Raw genomic sequence first — 17566 nt, forward strand, 5'->3', positions numbered from 1 at the left:
AAACTTCCTGGCGGAAGTAAACATCCCACTGAGCTGGACATGGAGGTCTGGTCATGTCATGTGGGTTTGAATTAGCCTGATATCACACTGAATTGTCAACAATTTTCCTTCTTCACAATACACAAATACAGACTATTTACAAGTAACCTGCCTATTCATAAATGAAATGCAAATGGCTGTTGATTTGTTTTTATTAATAACACCTGACAATCAACAAATCTGAATGTGTTAAACTGATCACATCATCACATCAATCTACTCTCGTAGATGTGATGCTACATTTTTACATCAGAAGGACATGAAACAAGAGTTCCCATCAAGCCTGAAAGTGATCAGACAGACCACTTGTGTTAGTGATTATATTGATTACAGTGCAAACACACTGGAAATGGAACTGACTAGCTGGGTTTCCATCCAAATGTATCGCAACTTTTAATCTAATTTTCAGAAAGTCAGCAAAAGAAAATGCGAAATAATGCGTGTTTCCATCCACTGCTATTTTGCGAATTATAGAGGTGTCAATCACCTCGTGTTTGAGGCTGTCTGAGCTGCTAATCAGCTGCTAGACCCGATATACAGCTCTATTAAACACATCTATTGCACATCTATTGAGGCCAGGGCCTCAATCCTCAGCTACAGATGTGAAGTTTTGTACTGTATATTGTGCAAGAGATAATAGGCGTACCTACGTGTGTGTGTGTGTGTGTGTGTGTGTGTGTGTGTGTGTGTGTGTGCATGCGTGAACAGGTGTGAGATTGAGTCGACTCTGGAGCGCCTGCGGAAGCTAGAGAGGGAGCTCTACTCCAAGGAGAAGGAGCTGGAGGAGCGGGAGAGGAGGCTGCGCCTGTGGGAGGAGAGGCTGATGGAGAGGTCCAGCATGACTCCCAGCCCCACCTCCCTCCTCATGGAGCGCTCCAACATCTCACCGGTGAGTAGAAGAACTGACTGACTGTCAACCTTTTGATGTGTGACGTCACCGCGAAGAAGAATCAAATTGTATGTTCAAGAAAAATATCGTGACTGACACCACCACAGAGCCCACTTAGCCAATTTAAAATTATATAATAAAGAAGATTAATCACAAGAATATTGGCTTGGTTTGTTGATCTACCTCTAATTCCCCTTTCCTTCTTGATCTTCTTCTCATCTGTGCCTGATGCTCCACCCCGCCTCTCTCCGACCCGCTCAGTTCTTCACACCGATGTCCATCGGCTCCTCGGGCTCTTTCTTCCGCTCGCACTCGCAGGAGTCCAACAGCGCCGGGGTCAGCAGCGCCGGGGTCAGCAGCCTCCTCCGCACCCTCAGCAACGGAGACAGTGAGCGGGGGACCGCCGGGGGAGGGATGGACAGGGGCGTGGGCTCGTTGGACGGCGGCAGGCTGCACGCCATGCTCCGAGGGTTCCAGGGCGGGTTTGGAGAAGAGGAGGAGGAAGACGAAGGCACCCTGGAGGAGAAAGGAGGCTTGGGGTCGAGGGAGCGAGACGAAGGCTCCGGGAGCATGGAGGGCGGTGGCAGGGTGCAGGTGACGCTCCGCAGCTTCCCGGGGGGAGTGGTGGAGAGGGAAGAGAGGTCGTGGGGCAGTGAGGGGGACAGGGAGAGAGGAGGCGGCGGGGTGCAGAGGAGCAGGGTGACCACCATCCTAAGAGGCTTCTCGGGCGGGTTCGGAGAGGCGGAGGGCGACAGGGAGCGGGAGAAGGAAGGGGGGTGGGAGATGGAGAGGCTGGAGGAGAGAGGGACGGACAAAGGAATGGAGGGGGGGAGGATCCAGACCATGTTCAAGGGCCTCCAAGGTAGTATGGGGGGCTTCGGGGACATGCTGTCCTTAGACATGGACGACATGGGGGAGATGGAGGGCCTGGGAGACATGGACATGAATATGAACATGGGCGAGATGGGGGCAATGAAGGTCGTAGGTCACGGGGTCAGGAGCGAGGTAGGGCTCAGGGGTCAGCGGAGCGAGGCCGTCAGCCAGAAGATCAGAGGGGAGGTGGGGGTCACGGGCCACTCGGGAGTGCAGGTGAGCGTGCGGGCTTCGTCCAATCAGAACTCTTCCAAGAGCTGCAGCGTGCGACACGGAACCAAGATCAACATGGCGACCAAGGCCATGGACATGATGGAGTTGGGCTGGTCTGATGATAGTGACTAGAAAACACACAGACTAACACACAAACACACACAAAAACACACACACAGAAGCCAAAATCAAGAGATTTTGACTTTTGAGCACATATCTGAGCTATGTGCATTAGGGACTCCAGTTGAAAAGAGCTGGGTATACACACACATCTTTTTGTTAAACTATTAATTTTTTTATTGAAGCAAATGTATACTACACCCATATGTGTACTGTGAAGTAGGAAGAAAAAGAGATGGTCTTGTCATGTTGTTAGAGTGACTTCACCTGTGTACTTTAATGTGCCGTTTCAAACTGCTGCAGAAGAGTAAGAGGTACAGGTGTTGCAAAAGAACACTCTTGAACGCCGCTGTAGTGAGGCAGCACCTCCTGATACCCTTTTCCTGCTTATAGCATATCTTGTAGTTTATAGATTTGATTTTTCAAAACAAGAAGCTTTGACTTGATCAATTCTAACTGTGATCCAGTGTGAGATTTTTTTGGCATTTTCCTCTGTATATTTTATCATTTTTCAATAAAAAGAAAAAGACAGTCTTTGTTTCCATTCTGTTCTTGCGAGTCCTCAAGAACTTGTGATAACGTGTGGAAATACAGTTTATGGAACATTGCATACAATTAACAATATTAACAGGGTTCCTAGACATTTTCCATTTCAAAATTCCCTACTAACAACGGTATGCCACAACTGCAGTAAGGTGAATTCAGAGGAAAATGGACATATAACAGAATTGTGGATGTACATATTTCACATTTGGTAAGGAAACAACCATTGCTGTGCCATTCATATCAAAGACCAGGTAGCAGGCTGCTACACACCTATATCTTGCTCAGGAAAATCAAATAGATCCCGACCGCTGAACCTTGACCCCCACCCCCCCCCCCCGACCTCTGTGTCACACGCTGAGCAGCAGAGCCACTCCTGCCAGGACCCACTTGGCAGACCTCTCCCTGGTCTTCAGGCTGAAGGTCCACACGTAGGTGGGTCCTCTGATCTTGGTCTTATAGAGCGGACACTCATAGCTGTTCCTGGTCTCCTGGCGGTCACTGGGCACGGCCCGGACAGAGATGACGGGCATGGCCGGGGTCAACTCCTTTAGTCGGGCCTCGGTGATCACCCCAGCCTGGGTGTCCCACCTCGCACCTAGGGGAGGAGACAGGTGGGGAGGAGAAGGAGAGGCAAAAATGATCACTGTTTAGAGAGAAGAGGGCGGGGAACTTCAACATGTCTGATTGGTTTGACTTGAATTGATTTCATTTACGGGGGCCATGTGGTAGGAGAAATTCTCCTGAGACTGCGAGTGAAATGTCTGTCTACCTTCCATATAAAGTCCGTACACGTATGCTCCCTCCCTGGCAGGCTGGTTGAACTCTTCCTTAAACTTCTTGGTCACGTCCACAGTCAGGTTGACTTTATCCAGGGGCCACTCGTTCTTACGGGCCAGAGACTGCATCACCGCTGGAGAGCAAGAACACGACCAAAGACCAAGGATGAGGCGAGAGGGGATGTGGAGCTAGAGACAGAGAACTGTGAGGAAACCTCTTTAGACAACTAGGCCCCCCCTCTCTCTCTGTATGTATGTATGCATACACTAATAATGTGTATTTGTGTGTGTGTGTGTGTGTGTTACCAGTGAGGAAGGACTGTGGGTTGAACAGTCCAGACAGCCAGACGACACTAGGCAGAGACAGGTCCTGAGTCCAACTGTCTAGCTCTCGACAACGCAGCAACACATCATTGTACCTGACACACACAGAGAGAGCAGCATAGGAGAAGAAAATTGTTAGGATGTCACACAGGTTCTACAGTACATCACACAATATATATAAACATAGTAAGTGTATCTAGCTTAATACATTGTTCTATACAATGCATAATAACATACTACTGTACCTAGTACACAGACACACACGTACGTACATGCACACGCACACACATGCACACACCATATAGCCAGGCTGTAGGTGGAGGGGTAGGCCAGTTTGGTCCAGGTATCGGGGACATTGTCAAAGAACAAGGCCGTCTGCAGCTGCTCCATCTCAGAGGAAATGGCCAGCTCACCCTTTGGAAGAAAACAAATCAAATATCACATCAATGAATCATTACTGGTTTAATTCGAGACACTGGTGTAATTACTGTCAACAAACAAGACCTTGAGTCCCAGGTCGAGCTCCTTGAGTGAGCGGCGCATCTCGTAGACGAGTGTGTTCATGCGCTCACACTCCTGGAAGCAGACCAGGATGTAGGGGGAGCGCTCGGCCGTCTTGGAGGTGATGTCGGACATGTTGTACTCTTCCGGTAGCTTCTCCAGCACCTCGTCTAAAATGCTTTTCACCTGAGGGCGGAGTGAGGACACGCGTCAAACGAAACAGGACAGTTAGAAGACTTAACATCCTGCTATTACCATGCATTGGTTTATTTTCATTCATTCATTCATTCATTCATTCATTGAAAAGCTTGAAAGCAATAAGCATATCCGTTAGAATATAGGATGGGGCATTCACCTGGAGAGATAACACATTCTTCAGAATCACAATCGTCTAAAAATGCACTCATTGTGAGTACAGCAGTGGAGCTTGTAGAAAATTAATTTGTCAATATCTTTGTGTGTTTGCTATTGCACCCTAAACCTGCAGCTACCTTCTCCTCCAGGGTCTGTGAAGCCCCCTCCCCCATGACAGCGTCAGGAGACTGCAGCTCCAGCAGAGTGTGGAACAGGTTATCTGACGTCACCGTCAAGAACTCTATTTCGGCGTTGGGGTGTAACCCATAATGCACTGGGCTCTCGTGGGGCAGCATCTCGTCTATGAAACCATGGTAGCCCTGGAAACAAGGGGAGATGAAATGCTGAATGCCACATGCCAGCCATTATTTTTCTTCAATTCATTTATTCATTGTCATTTATACAACATTCATAAAATACTGTACAATTTACACAAGCCATTACTATTTAAAGGACCAGTTCACTCAAACACTGTCTTCAGCTACCTCGTAGTCCAGGTTGGAGGGGACGACGAATCCGGGACCCAGAGCAAGTTTCCTGTCAAACTAGGTGAAAAGGAGAACAGTTTGCGTCATCAAACTAAACTGTAACTGAAGGTACATTAAATTACCCAACGTTTAAACATCTTGCTTTCTTCCTCTCGCTCACGCACGCACGCGCGCGCGCACACGCACACACACACACACACACACACACACACACACACACACACACACACACAGAGATGGGCAGTATTTGAAATACTTGTATTTGAAATACGTATTTCAACTACTTTTTTGTATTTTGTAATTTGTATTTGGCTGGGCAGAGAAAAATGAGATGTAATTTGTATCAAGATACTTTCAGATCTTGTATTTTGTGTATTTCAAATACATAAAATACATTTTTCTTTTTATTCTCAAATTGACACATGTAAACATTGACACAGGTTTAAACTAAAGATGGAGAAATTAGTTGGACTAAAAACAACTAAGTGAACTAAACTGAAACCTGATATGAATAAACAGAGAAATTACTTGTACTAAAAAACAACTAACTGGACTGAACTGAAACCTGATTTGAATAGGAGAAATTAGTTGTACTAAAAACAACTAAGTGAACTAAACTGAACTGAAACCTGATATGAAAAGATGGAGAAATAAGGTGTATTGAAAAACAACTAACTGAACTGAAACCTGATGTGAAAAGATGGAGAAATTAGTTGTACTAAAAACAACTAAGTGAACTAAACTGAAACCTGATATGAATAAACAGAGAAATTACTTGTACTAAAAAACAACTAACTGGACTGAACTGAAACCTGATTTGAATAGGAGAAATTAGTTGTACTAAAAACAACTAAGTGAACTAAACTGAACTGAAACCTGATATGAAAAGATGGAGAAATAAGGTGTATTGAAAAACAACTAACTGAACTGAAACCTGATGTGAAAAGATGGAGAAATTAGTTGTACTAAAAACAACTAAGTGAACTAAACTGAAACCTGATATGAATAGATGGAGAAATAAGTTGAAAAAACAACTAACTGAACTAAACTGAAACCTGATATGATTCAGAATAGATAGAGAAATAAGTTGTACTGAAAAACAACTAACTGAACTAAACTGAAAGCTGATATGATTCAGAATAGATTGAGAAATAAGTTGTACTGAAAAACTAACTAACTGAACTAAACTGAAACCTGATGTGAATAGCTGAAGAAATAAGTTGTACTGGAAAAAAAACAACTAACTGAACTATACTAAAACCTGATATGAATAGATTGAGAAATAAGTTGTACTGAAAAAAAACCTAACTGAACTAAACTGAAACGTGATTTGAATAGGAGAAATTAGTTGTACTGAAAAACAACTACGGTAACTGTCATAAACCTGATTTGAATAGATGGAGAAATTAGTTATACTGAAAAACTATAACTGAACACCAAAGTACCCTAATGAAAATCAAAAATGTCTTTCTGTTGCTACAAGGATGTCTGAGCTTCACTGTGCATAATGATGGTTGTGCAGATTTTGACACTAGAATGGTGTTACCACTGCTGATAGTGGAAAGTTGTATTCAGTGAGTGATTGTTCTTTAGTAATTATGTTCTAGATAGCCAGGTTGTTTTGGATTTTGTTTATGAAGCAGAAGGAGGGGAAGTCATTTTAAGGATGTAAGGATTTGAACAAGAGTCCAATTTCATGGAAGGCCTTTTTTGTTTGAGATGCAGTTTCTCATCGTTCCTCTCACTACTACTGAAAAAAAACTAAAACTAAAATGGAAGAACTGCAGTGTGTTAGGGAGTACACATACTGTGACAGAGGACTAAAGAGAGGATTTACTGTCTAAGGAAACCAGAAAATTTCACTTTTGAATAGCTGAAATCAGAGAATTAGGACATTTTCCTTAAAGAAATGTCTCTAAATGATTAATAGATCATCAAAATAGGCAATTAATTTAATATTTGGCAATTCATCTATGAATTGACTAATCGTTGCAGCTCTTTATAAGTTTTTATAAAATGTATTTTCATGTATTTTCAAAATACAAAATACGTATTTGTATCTCAAATACATTTTCAGACAGGTATTTTGTATTTGTATTGTGATACATTTTTTGAGCAAGTATTTGTAATTTGTATCAAAATACTTTATGATGTATTTTCGCCCATCTCTGCACACACACACACACACACACACACACACACACACACCTACCTGGTTGGGCTGCATGTATTCTTCGAGGTATGTTCTGCAGAGCCTTCTGTCCCAGTCGTCAGTGATGTGTCCTCCATACATGATCTCCCCAAACAGATACCTCAGGTCCTCCCATGGCACCTTCATCATCAAAATCACCATCATCATCATCATCATGCTGTGGCACACCCACTCACTGACCCGAATACTAATACGCACCCACAGCTACACATGCTGGATTCACCCAACCACGCGCGCATGCACCCACCCAACCAACAACAAACACCAAGCCCTTGCTTGTCCCACCTGCGCGTTCGCCTCCAGGTAATTGTAGAGCACATTCACCGATATGGTCAGGTCCCCTGTGTTGAAGGGGTACTTCCTGTTCCAACCCTGAGGCCCAAACTTCCTCCTCTCTGCCACACAGGCGTGGAAGTAACAGAGAGAGAAGAGGATGGTCTTAAACTCCTGCTCACGACTACACTGGTCCAGGATGTCCTAGAGAGAGAGGGGTGGGGGGGGGGTGGGGGCGGGGGATGTGATAATTATAATACAACAACTGATAATAATCACAATAATAACAACACCAATAAGCCCAAGCACACACAGAAGTAGACCCTCACCTGGTCAAAGTTATCCAGAGCAGCATGCAGGTTGGCGTGCATTCCTGTAGGAGGCTCATTGGTGATTTTGATAGCATTTTCTAGAATACCCTGCATTAAACACATATTCAAGAGACACATTATCATTGTGTACATTATGTGTACTGTATTGTTAGTACAGGTTTTAGAGAGGCAAAGTGACCGCCTACTTCCTGTTTCAGCACTGTACCAGAGATTTTCATCCGCCATTTATTTTCCCATAGACATTTCGTAAAATGCTTATAAAAATAGTTTTACTTGGTCAAGTCAAACAGTTCAACTATATTTAGAAACAGGAGAGACCACATAACATTTCCCTCGGACCAAAACGTAACACAATTGCGGATTTAAAGAAAATATGTTTTCAATGTAGTTGTTTTTATGTTTTGGTCTGAGTGAAATGTTCTATGGTCTCTCCAGATTGTAAATATAGCTGAACCGTTTGGTTTGACGAGGTAAAACTATTTTTATAAGCATTTTATGAAACGTCTATGGGAAAATAAATGGCGGATGAAAATCTCTGGTACAGTGCTGGAGCAGGAAGTACATGTAGGTGGTCACTTTGCCTCTCTATAGTGTGCGTGTACCTGTGGGATAATATGCTCCTGCTGTGTTAGGGCAGGCTCTGCGCTCATGAACACTCTGTAGTCGGGGTGACTGCCTTCACAGCAGCGCTCCAGGAGCTTCTCTAGGGAGCCCAGCCACCGGCCCACCAGGTGGATGTTCTACAGCAAAGGGAACGCACGCACATGATGGTTACAACACACAAGTAAGATCCAATCCAGCACATACAAAAAGGCTTGGAAAGTGACATAGTATGAAATAGGACAGTAAAAAAAAATTGGTGTCAGAGGAGCCAGAACCCCAAAAAGGCTTACATTGAAAGAAATAAAAATAAATACATAAAAATATAAATAGAAAACATATAAATAAATAAATAAATAAATAAATAAATAAATACATAAATACATAAATACATAAATAAATAAATAAATAAATAAATAAATAAATAAATAAATAAATAAATAAATAAATAAATACAAACTTATTTTTATAATATCCCTCATACAGAAACGTATACAAACTGGCATCAGTTGCCACTGGTGTACTGATGTAAACCCTACTGTCTACGGCCCACCACACGTCTACGTATCTCTTGACTGGACCCGTCTGCTTACCTGTGACATTTATCATGTGTGAATAAATGAGTATCATTACTGTAACTGTGAATCTGCACTGGCATCCTGTCACACATCCAGACCTGCAGTATGACCCAGTGGCCCTCTTTGGCAGCTTGCTCCATGGCCACCTCAGCCACAGCCTCCTGGCCCTGGCCCAGCGACACGTTGTGGAGCTTCCCAAGGTCGATAGTGAAGCCCAGCTTCCTTCCTGGGGTCAAGAACAGTAAGAACAGCAGAGTTGCTTTACATCTTCCTAGACTGAAAACTCCTGTCTATTTCACTTTTTTTTTTACAGCACAAATATCCATATCTACACTAAGCAGACAGGATAGAGAAAAAGCAATTAGGATTATTCCACAAATATGGCACCCACCATCACATTCATTACATTGATTGCTTAATTTTGACTTATTCTATTGTTGTACTCATCATAAGTCACTCTGGATGAGAGCATCAGCTTAAGGCCTAAATATATAAATGTAAAAATGTAAACGATAGGAACATGAGGATGGAGTGCTCAAACATGAAGTGACTCTATAAGTGCTTGTGCTTCCACTGTGTTTCTGGACTCATAATTATACTTGTGCTTAATATGTTTATGTTTGCATCAGTGATGAATGTACAAATATGTGTTTTTTTTCTGTTTTTTTTGTATGTGTTTATTACCCAGTGACTCCACATCTTTAAGTGGGTCGACTCCAGGGGAGAGGATGAAGAACATCGGGGAGGCTGGACCGCTCTCTCTGAACGACTTGGCAAACTCTGTCTTGCGCCCCTCTGTGTACTGCACCCCAAGCTTCTCCTCCACAAAGTTCCTATGAGAGACAGAGGAGAGACAGAGGGGTTTATAAAATGTTTGGGACAGAGAAACTGCTTAGCTGGGCTGTGTATGTTTATGTATGTATGTTTGTACAGTATGTATGTCACAGACACACACACGCACACACACACACACACACACACACACACACACACACACACACACACACACACACACACACGGTCTGATACCTCACTGTCCCTCAAATCCTGCTAAATGCACAACATGCTTCTCTGTCAATACCTGTGACCCCATGTGCAATACTAAAGCTCATTACTCTGCTGCTGCTATTGGGCACCTTTCCACTGTACATATTATGTTACTACTGCTGCTATATCATGCACCTTATCACTGTACACATGTTATTACTCTGACTGTCACTTATCTGCAGTGCTGCAAACCATGTCAACACCAAGCTCACTTACTGCTGCTACCTCTGATGCACCCTGACCCTGTACATAATCTGTAAACAGCAACCTTAAGCTACCTCACCTAGCTGGCAAGCCTGTTTATACTCTGTTTATACTGTTTATATCTGTTAATACTATCTATATATGTTACTATCTGTAGCCTTTTATAATATTTTATAGGTTTGGTATGTTTCCACTCACGCAATATTTTTACAAGTCTGTTTATACTCTGTTAATACTGTTTATATTTGTTAATACCATCTATATCTGTTCAAATCTAAATCCCTTTATAATATTTTATAATCTCTTTAGATCCTTTATATTTTATTTGTTCATGTTGTGTATATTTTGTTCTTATCAATGTTAATGAGCACCAACCACACCAAGACAAATACCTAGTATGTGAAAACATACCTTGGTAAATAAAAAAAGAAAAAAAAATCCTGCTGGAGACTGTGAGGACATACATACGCAGCGGATTAGCGCCAATGAGACACTGACTATACTGTAGCTGGTGTTGAGATTGGACATGCATGTGTATTGTGCACATTTACTCGATTTGTTTTATGTTCTATGTTCTACTCAACCATGCATACCAAGCACTCGAGCACTTGCTATTTTCTGCTGGTGAGAAATGCTCCTCACTAGCCAGACTCTGAATGAGGGATAACGGAGGTGGCAGGAAAAGCGTGTAGCTGGCCTAGCGCCTAATGTCCCCAAGCTCCAAGCTGGCGTGAATGTAAGAGGCATTCACATTGGGATTAAAGACGACGACAGAAAGCACAGCTGCATAAAAAGACAAAAAGACTAAGATGAAGACGTGAGAAGAACCCTGGTCACCTGACGGCGTAGGTCATGCGGTCCGGTCTCAGCGCTCGCGTCATGATGAGCTTCTGCAAGGAGCTTTTCCCTTTCCACTCCATGGGGAACCTCTCCTTCTCCGGACACTCCGACTCCACCATCTTCTTCCAGCGCTTCGGGGAGCCTTCGATGTCCCGGTCCAGGCCGCGGAACTCATCGGTGAAACTCATCACCTGGTGGAAGACAAGGAACATGACACCGAGCAGTCCATGTCATGATAGTTTTATAGATATATGTAAGCTGTGTGTGTGTGTGTGTGTGTGTGTGTGTGTGTGTGTGTGTGTGTGTGTGTGTGTGTGTGTGTGTGTGTGTGTGTGTGTGTGTGTGTGTGTATGTGTGTGTGTGTGTGTGCGTGTGTGTACCTTGATGGCACTCCATACTGAGTTGGACAGAAACTCTAGGGGGCTGATGTAATGGTGGTCAATGTTAAACCGCAGCAGGAAGTCTAGCTCTCTCACATCTATCTCCTTACTCATCAGCAGTAACTGGAGGAAGAGCGCACACAGTTAGGGACAACACACACACAGTCACACACACACACACAGACACACACACACACACACACACACACACACACCTGGAAGGCTAGCTGTGCGGTAAAGGTGAGCTTGTCTCTCTCGAACAGCCCCCTGCTGATGTAGTTGAAGGTGGAGTAGGTGATGCCGTCTATGAGCGTGTTCACTCTGCTCTTCACATCGTCACAGGCCTCTGCCACCTCCACCGCCTTGTGGAACACCACGTTGAAGGCCTGAGAATGACAAGGAGGAGGGAGGGCTTTGGGGGAACTGTCCCACTTGTAGGTGGCTTACCATGATGATGGCACAAACGCTGCATCTTCTATAATAAAGTCATCCATTGACTTTGGATTTATAACGGATTTATTTGAAATATATAGAGGTGGAAACTAATTTTGGACGTTGAATTCTTTATCGGCACTGTTTTCTATCGAACAGATATTAGTGTGTCGTCTTGTGCTTTGAACATTTTGATTCTTGAAGGGATTATTTTATGTTATAAAGTTATAACGCAGAGTCAGTAGTGAGTGCTTCTGTCTCCTACTAATACATTAGGCCAGTCGTCCGTCAGTTACGGCTTACAAAGTGAGTTCTGGACCTTCTCGTTACCTTCAGGCTGAACTGGTACATGGGGTTGATCTTGTTCAGATCGTTCATGATGAAGTAGAGCAGAGAGGCTCTGACAGCCACGGGACGATAGTGCTCTCTAGCCTCGTTGATCTTCACCTCGTTCACCTTGGCCTCCATGACCTAGGAGCGAGGGAGGGAGAAGAGAGGAGGGTGAAGAGAGAGGAAGAGAGGTGGAGGAGAATAGAGAAAGACACCTGCGCCCCACATCCCGTCACCTTCATCTCGATCTCAGCGGCGGTGTGCTTGGTGGTCTCGAGCTTCTCCACGAGGACGTTGTCTCCCAGGAAGTTGCTCTCTGCGGCAGACAGCCTGGTCAGCAGCTCGTCCTCTAGAAGCTTCAGCTCAATCTTAAACAGGTTCTGCTGTTTGGTCAAGTCACTCTGTAGGCCATTCACACAAACATGTCAATGTTACAGGCATCAGCAGTTGTACGTTGTACGTAACGCTTGGTGCACACCAAAAGCATCTCAGAAGCAACGCGTCACGGAAGCATCGAGCAGCGTTGAGCAGGAGCCTTGCCATTCACACCAGAAGCACTCTTGTTTTGCTCCATGCCCGTGCTGCCCTGCCCCCGCTGACAACTTGCATTGACTTCATGCTTGGCTGCTCGCGTACTGCGTGCTGCACGCGTGAAAAATAGACCAGACGCCGAGACTATCGCTGCAGCACGGGTGCAGCGTTGCTTCAGCGAGGTGAGGCGAGGCAACGCGCTGCAGCTGGTGTGATCGGTCTCCCCTGTTAACAAGGACGCCGAAATGAAACTGCCTCCACGAGGCGTTGCTTCAGCGTAGGATAGGCGTCTGGTGTGTTTGGGCTGTAATGTACATAGCAGGATTTCCCTTATAGTGATTCAGCAGTGATGGGACAAAATGAATTATGAATTATAAAAAGAATAGTTTAGCTTGTTTGTTTTTTTTATGTTTACAATTACTGTACAGGCATAATAAAGTACGTAAACGAGGCCAGATAGAACAAAAACTAAGGCCTAAAAAGGGAAGGTTATGTTGTCCAATCAGAAATTACTTCTAGCCAGTAGCCACCATTTTCTATCAAATAGTAGAGAAAATAGATAAGCCATGGTACACCTGAGTGCAAGCAGAGTAGGATGCAAGAGAATGTAAGAAAATCAGAGAGAACCATCGGGGAGAGGGGAGCGAGTCAGCTCATGTGCCCGCACCTTGAGGTGCTCGAGGTCGGGTCTCTCCTGGTTCACCACCTGGGCCAGGAGCTGGTCCTCCAGGCCATCCCTGGTCACGGTGAAATTGATGAGGGTGGTCTGCGCTTGGATCTCTGGCTTATAGTGAGGATTGGCCAGTTTAGTGTGAAGGATCAGTCTAAAGCCTGGGTGGAAGAAGCACTCCTTATCCCCAACCTTTATACAGCTGTGGGAGAGGGAAACAGAGAGGTGCAAGGGTAGAGTGTGAGAAAAGGGCAAAAGAACTAGAGCAGTGGTTCTCAAATGGGGGTCCGGGGACCCCCAGGGGTCCTTGAGGGTGTTCCAGGGGGTGCCCAGCCAAAAATGGGGTAATTTATTTGAGCTATAAATCCATTCATAAGTAACACTTTCTGCAATGAAACATCTAAAAGCATCAATCTTATTATCATATGGGGGACCGTGGGACAAAATCATATGAAATGGGGGTCGTGTGTGTGTGTGTGTGTGTGTGTGTGTGTGTGTGTGCGTGTGCGTGTGCGTGTGCATGTGTGTGTGTGTGTGTGTGTGTGTGTGTGTGTGTGTGTGTGTGTGCGCGGGTGCGTGTGTGCGTGCATGTGTGTTACCTGCCCTTCTTGATGGTGTGTCGTCCCAGCAGAGGGTCTATAACAGGGTCAATGGTCTCCTCTAGGTTCTCTATGAGGACAGTGTCCCCTGTCACCACCGCCTGCTCTATCACATCGACATATCTGAAGTGGCAAAATGCAACATTAGTAAATGACAAGACATCAAAGATGGAATTGAACTATAGTGTTAGGCAAAGTAATGTGATGATGATGATCTAGTCAGTGAGTGAGGAGGAGCTGCTGCCTGCTACCACACAACTTTCACTACTGTACATGACATGTACATAAAGCTGGATTCATAGTAGCAACCGGAGTATTTACAGGTGGAGACTAAAGGAGTGCATCGCAAACATTGTGTCATGTAATACAGTAATATGACATAATACTACATAGAGTACATATAGTATGAAAATGACAGCAGCATTTTGAGCAGGGCCCAAAGGCTGGATTACTTTGAGATAACTATGATAGAGAACATTCCTCTCACCCTTTCTGCCCGAGACTGACCACCTTGAGGCTGTTGCCATAGCGACTCTTGATCCACTTGATCCCCTGCAGCTGAGGGTCAATGAGGAGAGGCCAGCGCTCACCTGCGGGGAGACACACAGATCCCGTGATCCATACAGGGACAATTTGCCTTCATCATACTGTAGCAAAACCTGGATTTGAACTGTTCACATCACATGGCCCTTGAGCAGAGGTGAGCTGCTCAGTAGCCAACAGCAGAGGGTGGTGTTGGACTGTGTGGACCACGCAGCTCCAAGGTGTGGAAGTGTGGATGAAGGTGAGAAAAAATATCCTTGTTCTTATACCCAATAGACTACATGCACAACTTCTTTACTTCCTGAAATTAGTACAGCTTCTTTATTTCCTGTCCTACACTATTGGATGAACTGATTAATCAGGTGTGCCTGATCATTGTTGTGACTGCAGCACACCTGACATTAATCAGTTCATCCAATAGTGATGACAGGAAATAAAGAAGCTGTACTAATTTCAGGAAGTAGTGGAGTAGTGCATGTAGCCCATTTTAGTGACTGTGTCTCATAATGTAAAAAGATTAATCATTTAAGCGCTTGTCAAGATTAATGGCCAATCCTTTTAATAATCATTACTGCCCCAAGGTGAGAATGTGTGGATAAAGGTTTAATATGATAAAGGTTTAAATGATCCTTCCTCTCAAAAAGTAAAGTAAAAAATTTGCCCATTTTAGTAACTCTGTCTCATAAAATGATTAGCAATGTTCGTTATGATTAATCACCAATCTTTTTTATAATAATTACTGTCTTGTTCCTGGATTGAGTTTCCAGAGAGCAGTTCTGTGGCTAGGGAGGGAACAACAGGCAGATCACTGTGGTGGCAAAGCACATGTAAAGTCTCTACTCACAGTTGGTGAGGATGGTCGCGTTCTGAGTGGACATTTTGTCCCCTGGCAAGCCCTCGTTGTTCCACTGGGCCACCGTAGCATCATCAGTCAGCATCGACACTGGATCCAAGCCCTCGGCCATAGGAATGGCCACCTAGAGGAGGGGTGGAACAGATGATGGAGAGAGGCATGGGTGCATGAAGGTCACGAGGAACAGAAAGAGAGAGGTTATTATGCTCATCTTATCAGTCTCTCTCATCTGGATAGGGATCTGAGGGAAGGGTGGATGGATTTATTGTAGTGTTTCTGGAGTTTTAGAATGATTTGGGGAGCATTTTTAAGTGTGTTTAAGGTGCGTCTAACCTTCTGGCTCCGCAGAAAGGGCATCCAGAGGTTGTCCAGATGCTCCCTGTACTTCTTGGAGAAGGAGCCGGCGTAGGAGATGAAGGCTGCAGTCAGCAGGACGTCACCGCAGAGAGTTTCCTCCTGTTCATGGTACTGGGCCACCGAGTGGGCCCAGCGCACATTCTCACTCTACATATACATAGGCAGACACAGTGGACAGTTCATTAGGAACACCACCTTACTCTCAAAATACTGTTGGTAATGCAAACTGTATGTGTACACAAAACATAGTGTGGTAGCTTGAAATCTCCTTTTCGAAACATGAATCAAACTGATTTCCTAATGGTCACTGTGTTGCCCACCTCCAGCCCTTTGACCAGCCGATTGGCTAGCTCTATTGTCTTGTTGGTGCGGTTGACCTCATCCTGACAGCGTAGTTTCTCTGAGATGGCTCTCTCAAATGCTGCTGTCAGAGTCTCCAGGCTGCTGTCCAGCTCCTGAGGAAGAGGCAGAGAGAGGAGGAGAAGGGGGGGGGGGTTTGGCCATGACATAAATAGGCTTAGCTCACTGATCAAATGGAGTCCTGAATGAAGATTGGTTTAACTTCAATGCTAGTTTCGCTAGTGAAAAGCAATCTGTCTGGAGACTGACCGCGCATGCTCAGTCTCCCCCGGAAGTATCCCCACAGCATAGTGTTCCCCAATATAACACTCCCACACATCAGTTCCTATCTGTAGTTGAGACACTACCAATGCTCACTCCTGTATGTGTAATGCTGATTCGCTACAATATAATGGGATGTGTCGTGTGGGAGCAGACTGTGGAGGGAAGAAAACTGTTGATCCGTTTTTTGAGAGAAACTGGTCTGGACTAATCACAACACTGTAATACAGGAGGGAAACAGTGGAAGGATTAATCCAGAAGGAGGCGGTAATGCAACATTTTGGATGCCAACCGCCGTTAAACCAAACAGAAGAAGAAGTCTGTACAGTGCCCACCAAAGAGCGTGGAAGGAAAAGTTCTTTGTGCTCACTGCCCAGATCGGCTACCGTGAGGCGGCATGACAGACCTCCATACCTCCAATGCACCTGCAGCGGGCAATATGGCGTCTGACTTGAACAAACTTTCGTAAGTATAGCTTTAGTTTGAACAATGTGTAGGTGTAATAATAATATACACAATGACTCAACCAGCAGGAGACTGTGGGCGGGAACTCTCTGCACGGCTTTCACATCTCCGTTACGTGTTTCACTTAGCTAACGTTAACTGATACAGTAGCTGGTGCTAGCCATGGTGCTAGCTAGCTGCTAGGCTAGCAGTGCCACCAAACAAACTGGCTGTCACAGTCAGAGTGGTAACGTGGGAGAATCAGTGCGTTCAAATTCACCTTTGATTTTGTAAAGTGTGCTTGCTGGAATCATAAGCTACGTTACATTACTTGTGATTTGCCTCGTTATAACGTTAACACAGACTCCTTCAGACAAGGCGCTCATACCCTACACCATTATTATGTCTAATCGGCCGCCATTACCCACCCAGAGTATGGCGGCGCCATACTACACATCCAGTTTAGAACGTTACCTGTTTTGTTTTTTGTTTTTTGTTTTTACAAATGTAACCTTTGTACTCTAGCGTCACTGTTTCATGCTAGACACTTCATTCAAACTCCAGCCTTTAAAACAACACATTGCTGGAAACGACTAT

The 17566-nt window shown here is 44.6% G+C and overlaps 1 protein-coding gene across 1 annotated transcript in view; it reads right to left on the reverse strand.

Moving 5' to 3' along the window:
- Positions 1-3027: 3027 nt before the first annotated feature.
- Positions 3028-17566, reverse strand: part of dnah9l (dynein, axonemal, heavy polypeptide 9 like) — a gene marked incomplete at both ends in the record, with an annotated part of 69819 nt that continues 55280 nt past the window's right edge. The window contains 24 exons of the mRNA XM_083659252.1: positions 3028-3275; positions 3450-3590; positions 3763-3875; positions 4079-4194; positions 4285-4467; positions 4773-4955; positions 5121-5180; positions 7336-7455; positions 7621-7812; positions 7938-8027; positions 8543-8680; positions 9217-9344; positions 9803-9951; positions 11207-11400; positions 11590-11712; positions 11805-11975; positions 12352-12492; positions 12588-12752; positions 13550-13754; positions 14152-14274; positions 14639-14741; positions 15539-15671; positions 15881-16051; positions 16225-16359. Of these exons, the coding sequence (XP_083515378.1) occupies positions 3028-3275; positions 3450-3590; positions 3763-3875; positions 4079-4194; positions 4285-4467; positions 4773-4955; positions 5121-5180; positions 7336-7455; positions 7621-7812; positions 7938-8027; positions 8543-8680; positions 9217-9344; positions 9803-9951; positions 11207-11400; positions 11590-11712; positions 11805-11975; positions 12352-12492; positions 12588-12752; positions 13550-13754; positions 14152-14274; positions 14639-14741; positions 15539-15671; positions 15881-16051; positions 16225-16359 (3525 nt within the window). The remainder of the gene's footprint in view (positions 3276-3449; positions 3591-3762; positions 3876-4078; positions 4195-4284; positions 4468-4772; positions 4956-5120; positions 5181-7335; positions 7456-7620; positions 7813-7937; positions 8028-8542; positions 8681-9216; positions 9345-9802; positions 9952-11206; positions 11401-11589; positions 11713-11804; positions 11976-12351; positions 12493-12587; positions 12753-13549; positions 13755-14151; positions 14275-14638; positions 14742-15538; positions 15672-15880; positions 16052-16224; positions 16360-17566) is intronic.

This window comes from Poromitra crassiceps (assembly GCF_964638095.1).
Source record: "Poromitra crassiceps genome assembly, chromosome: 23".
NCBI classification, from domain to species: Eukaryota; Metazoa; Chordata; class Actinopteri; order Beryciformes; family Melamphaidae; genus Poromitra; species Poromitra crassiceps.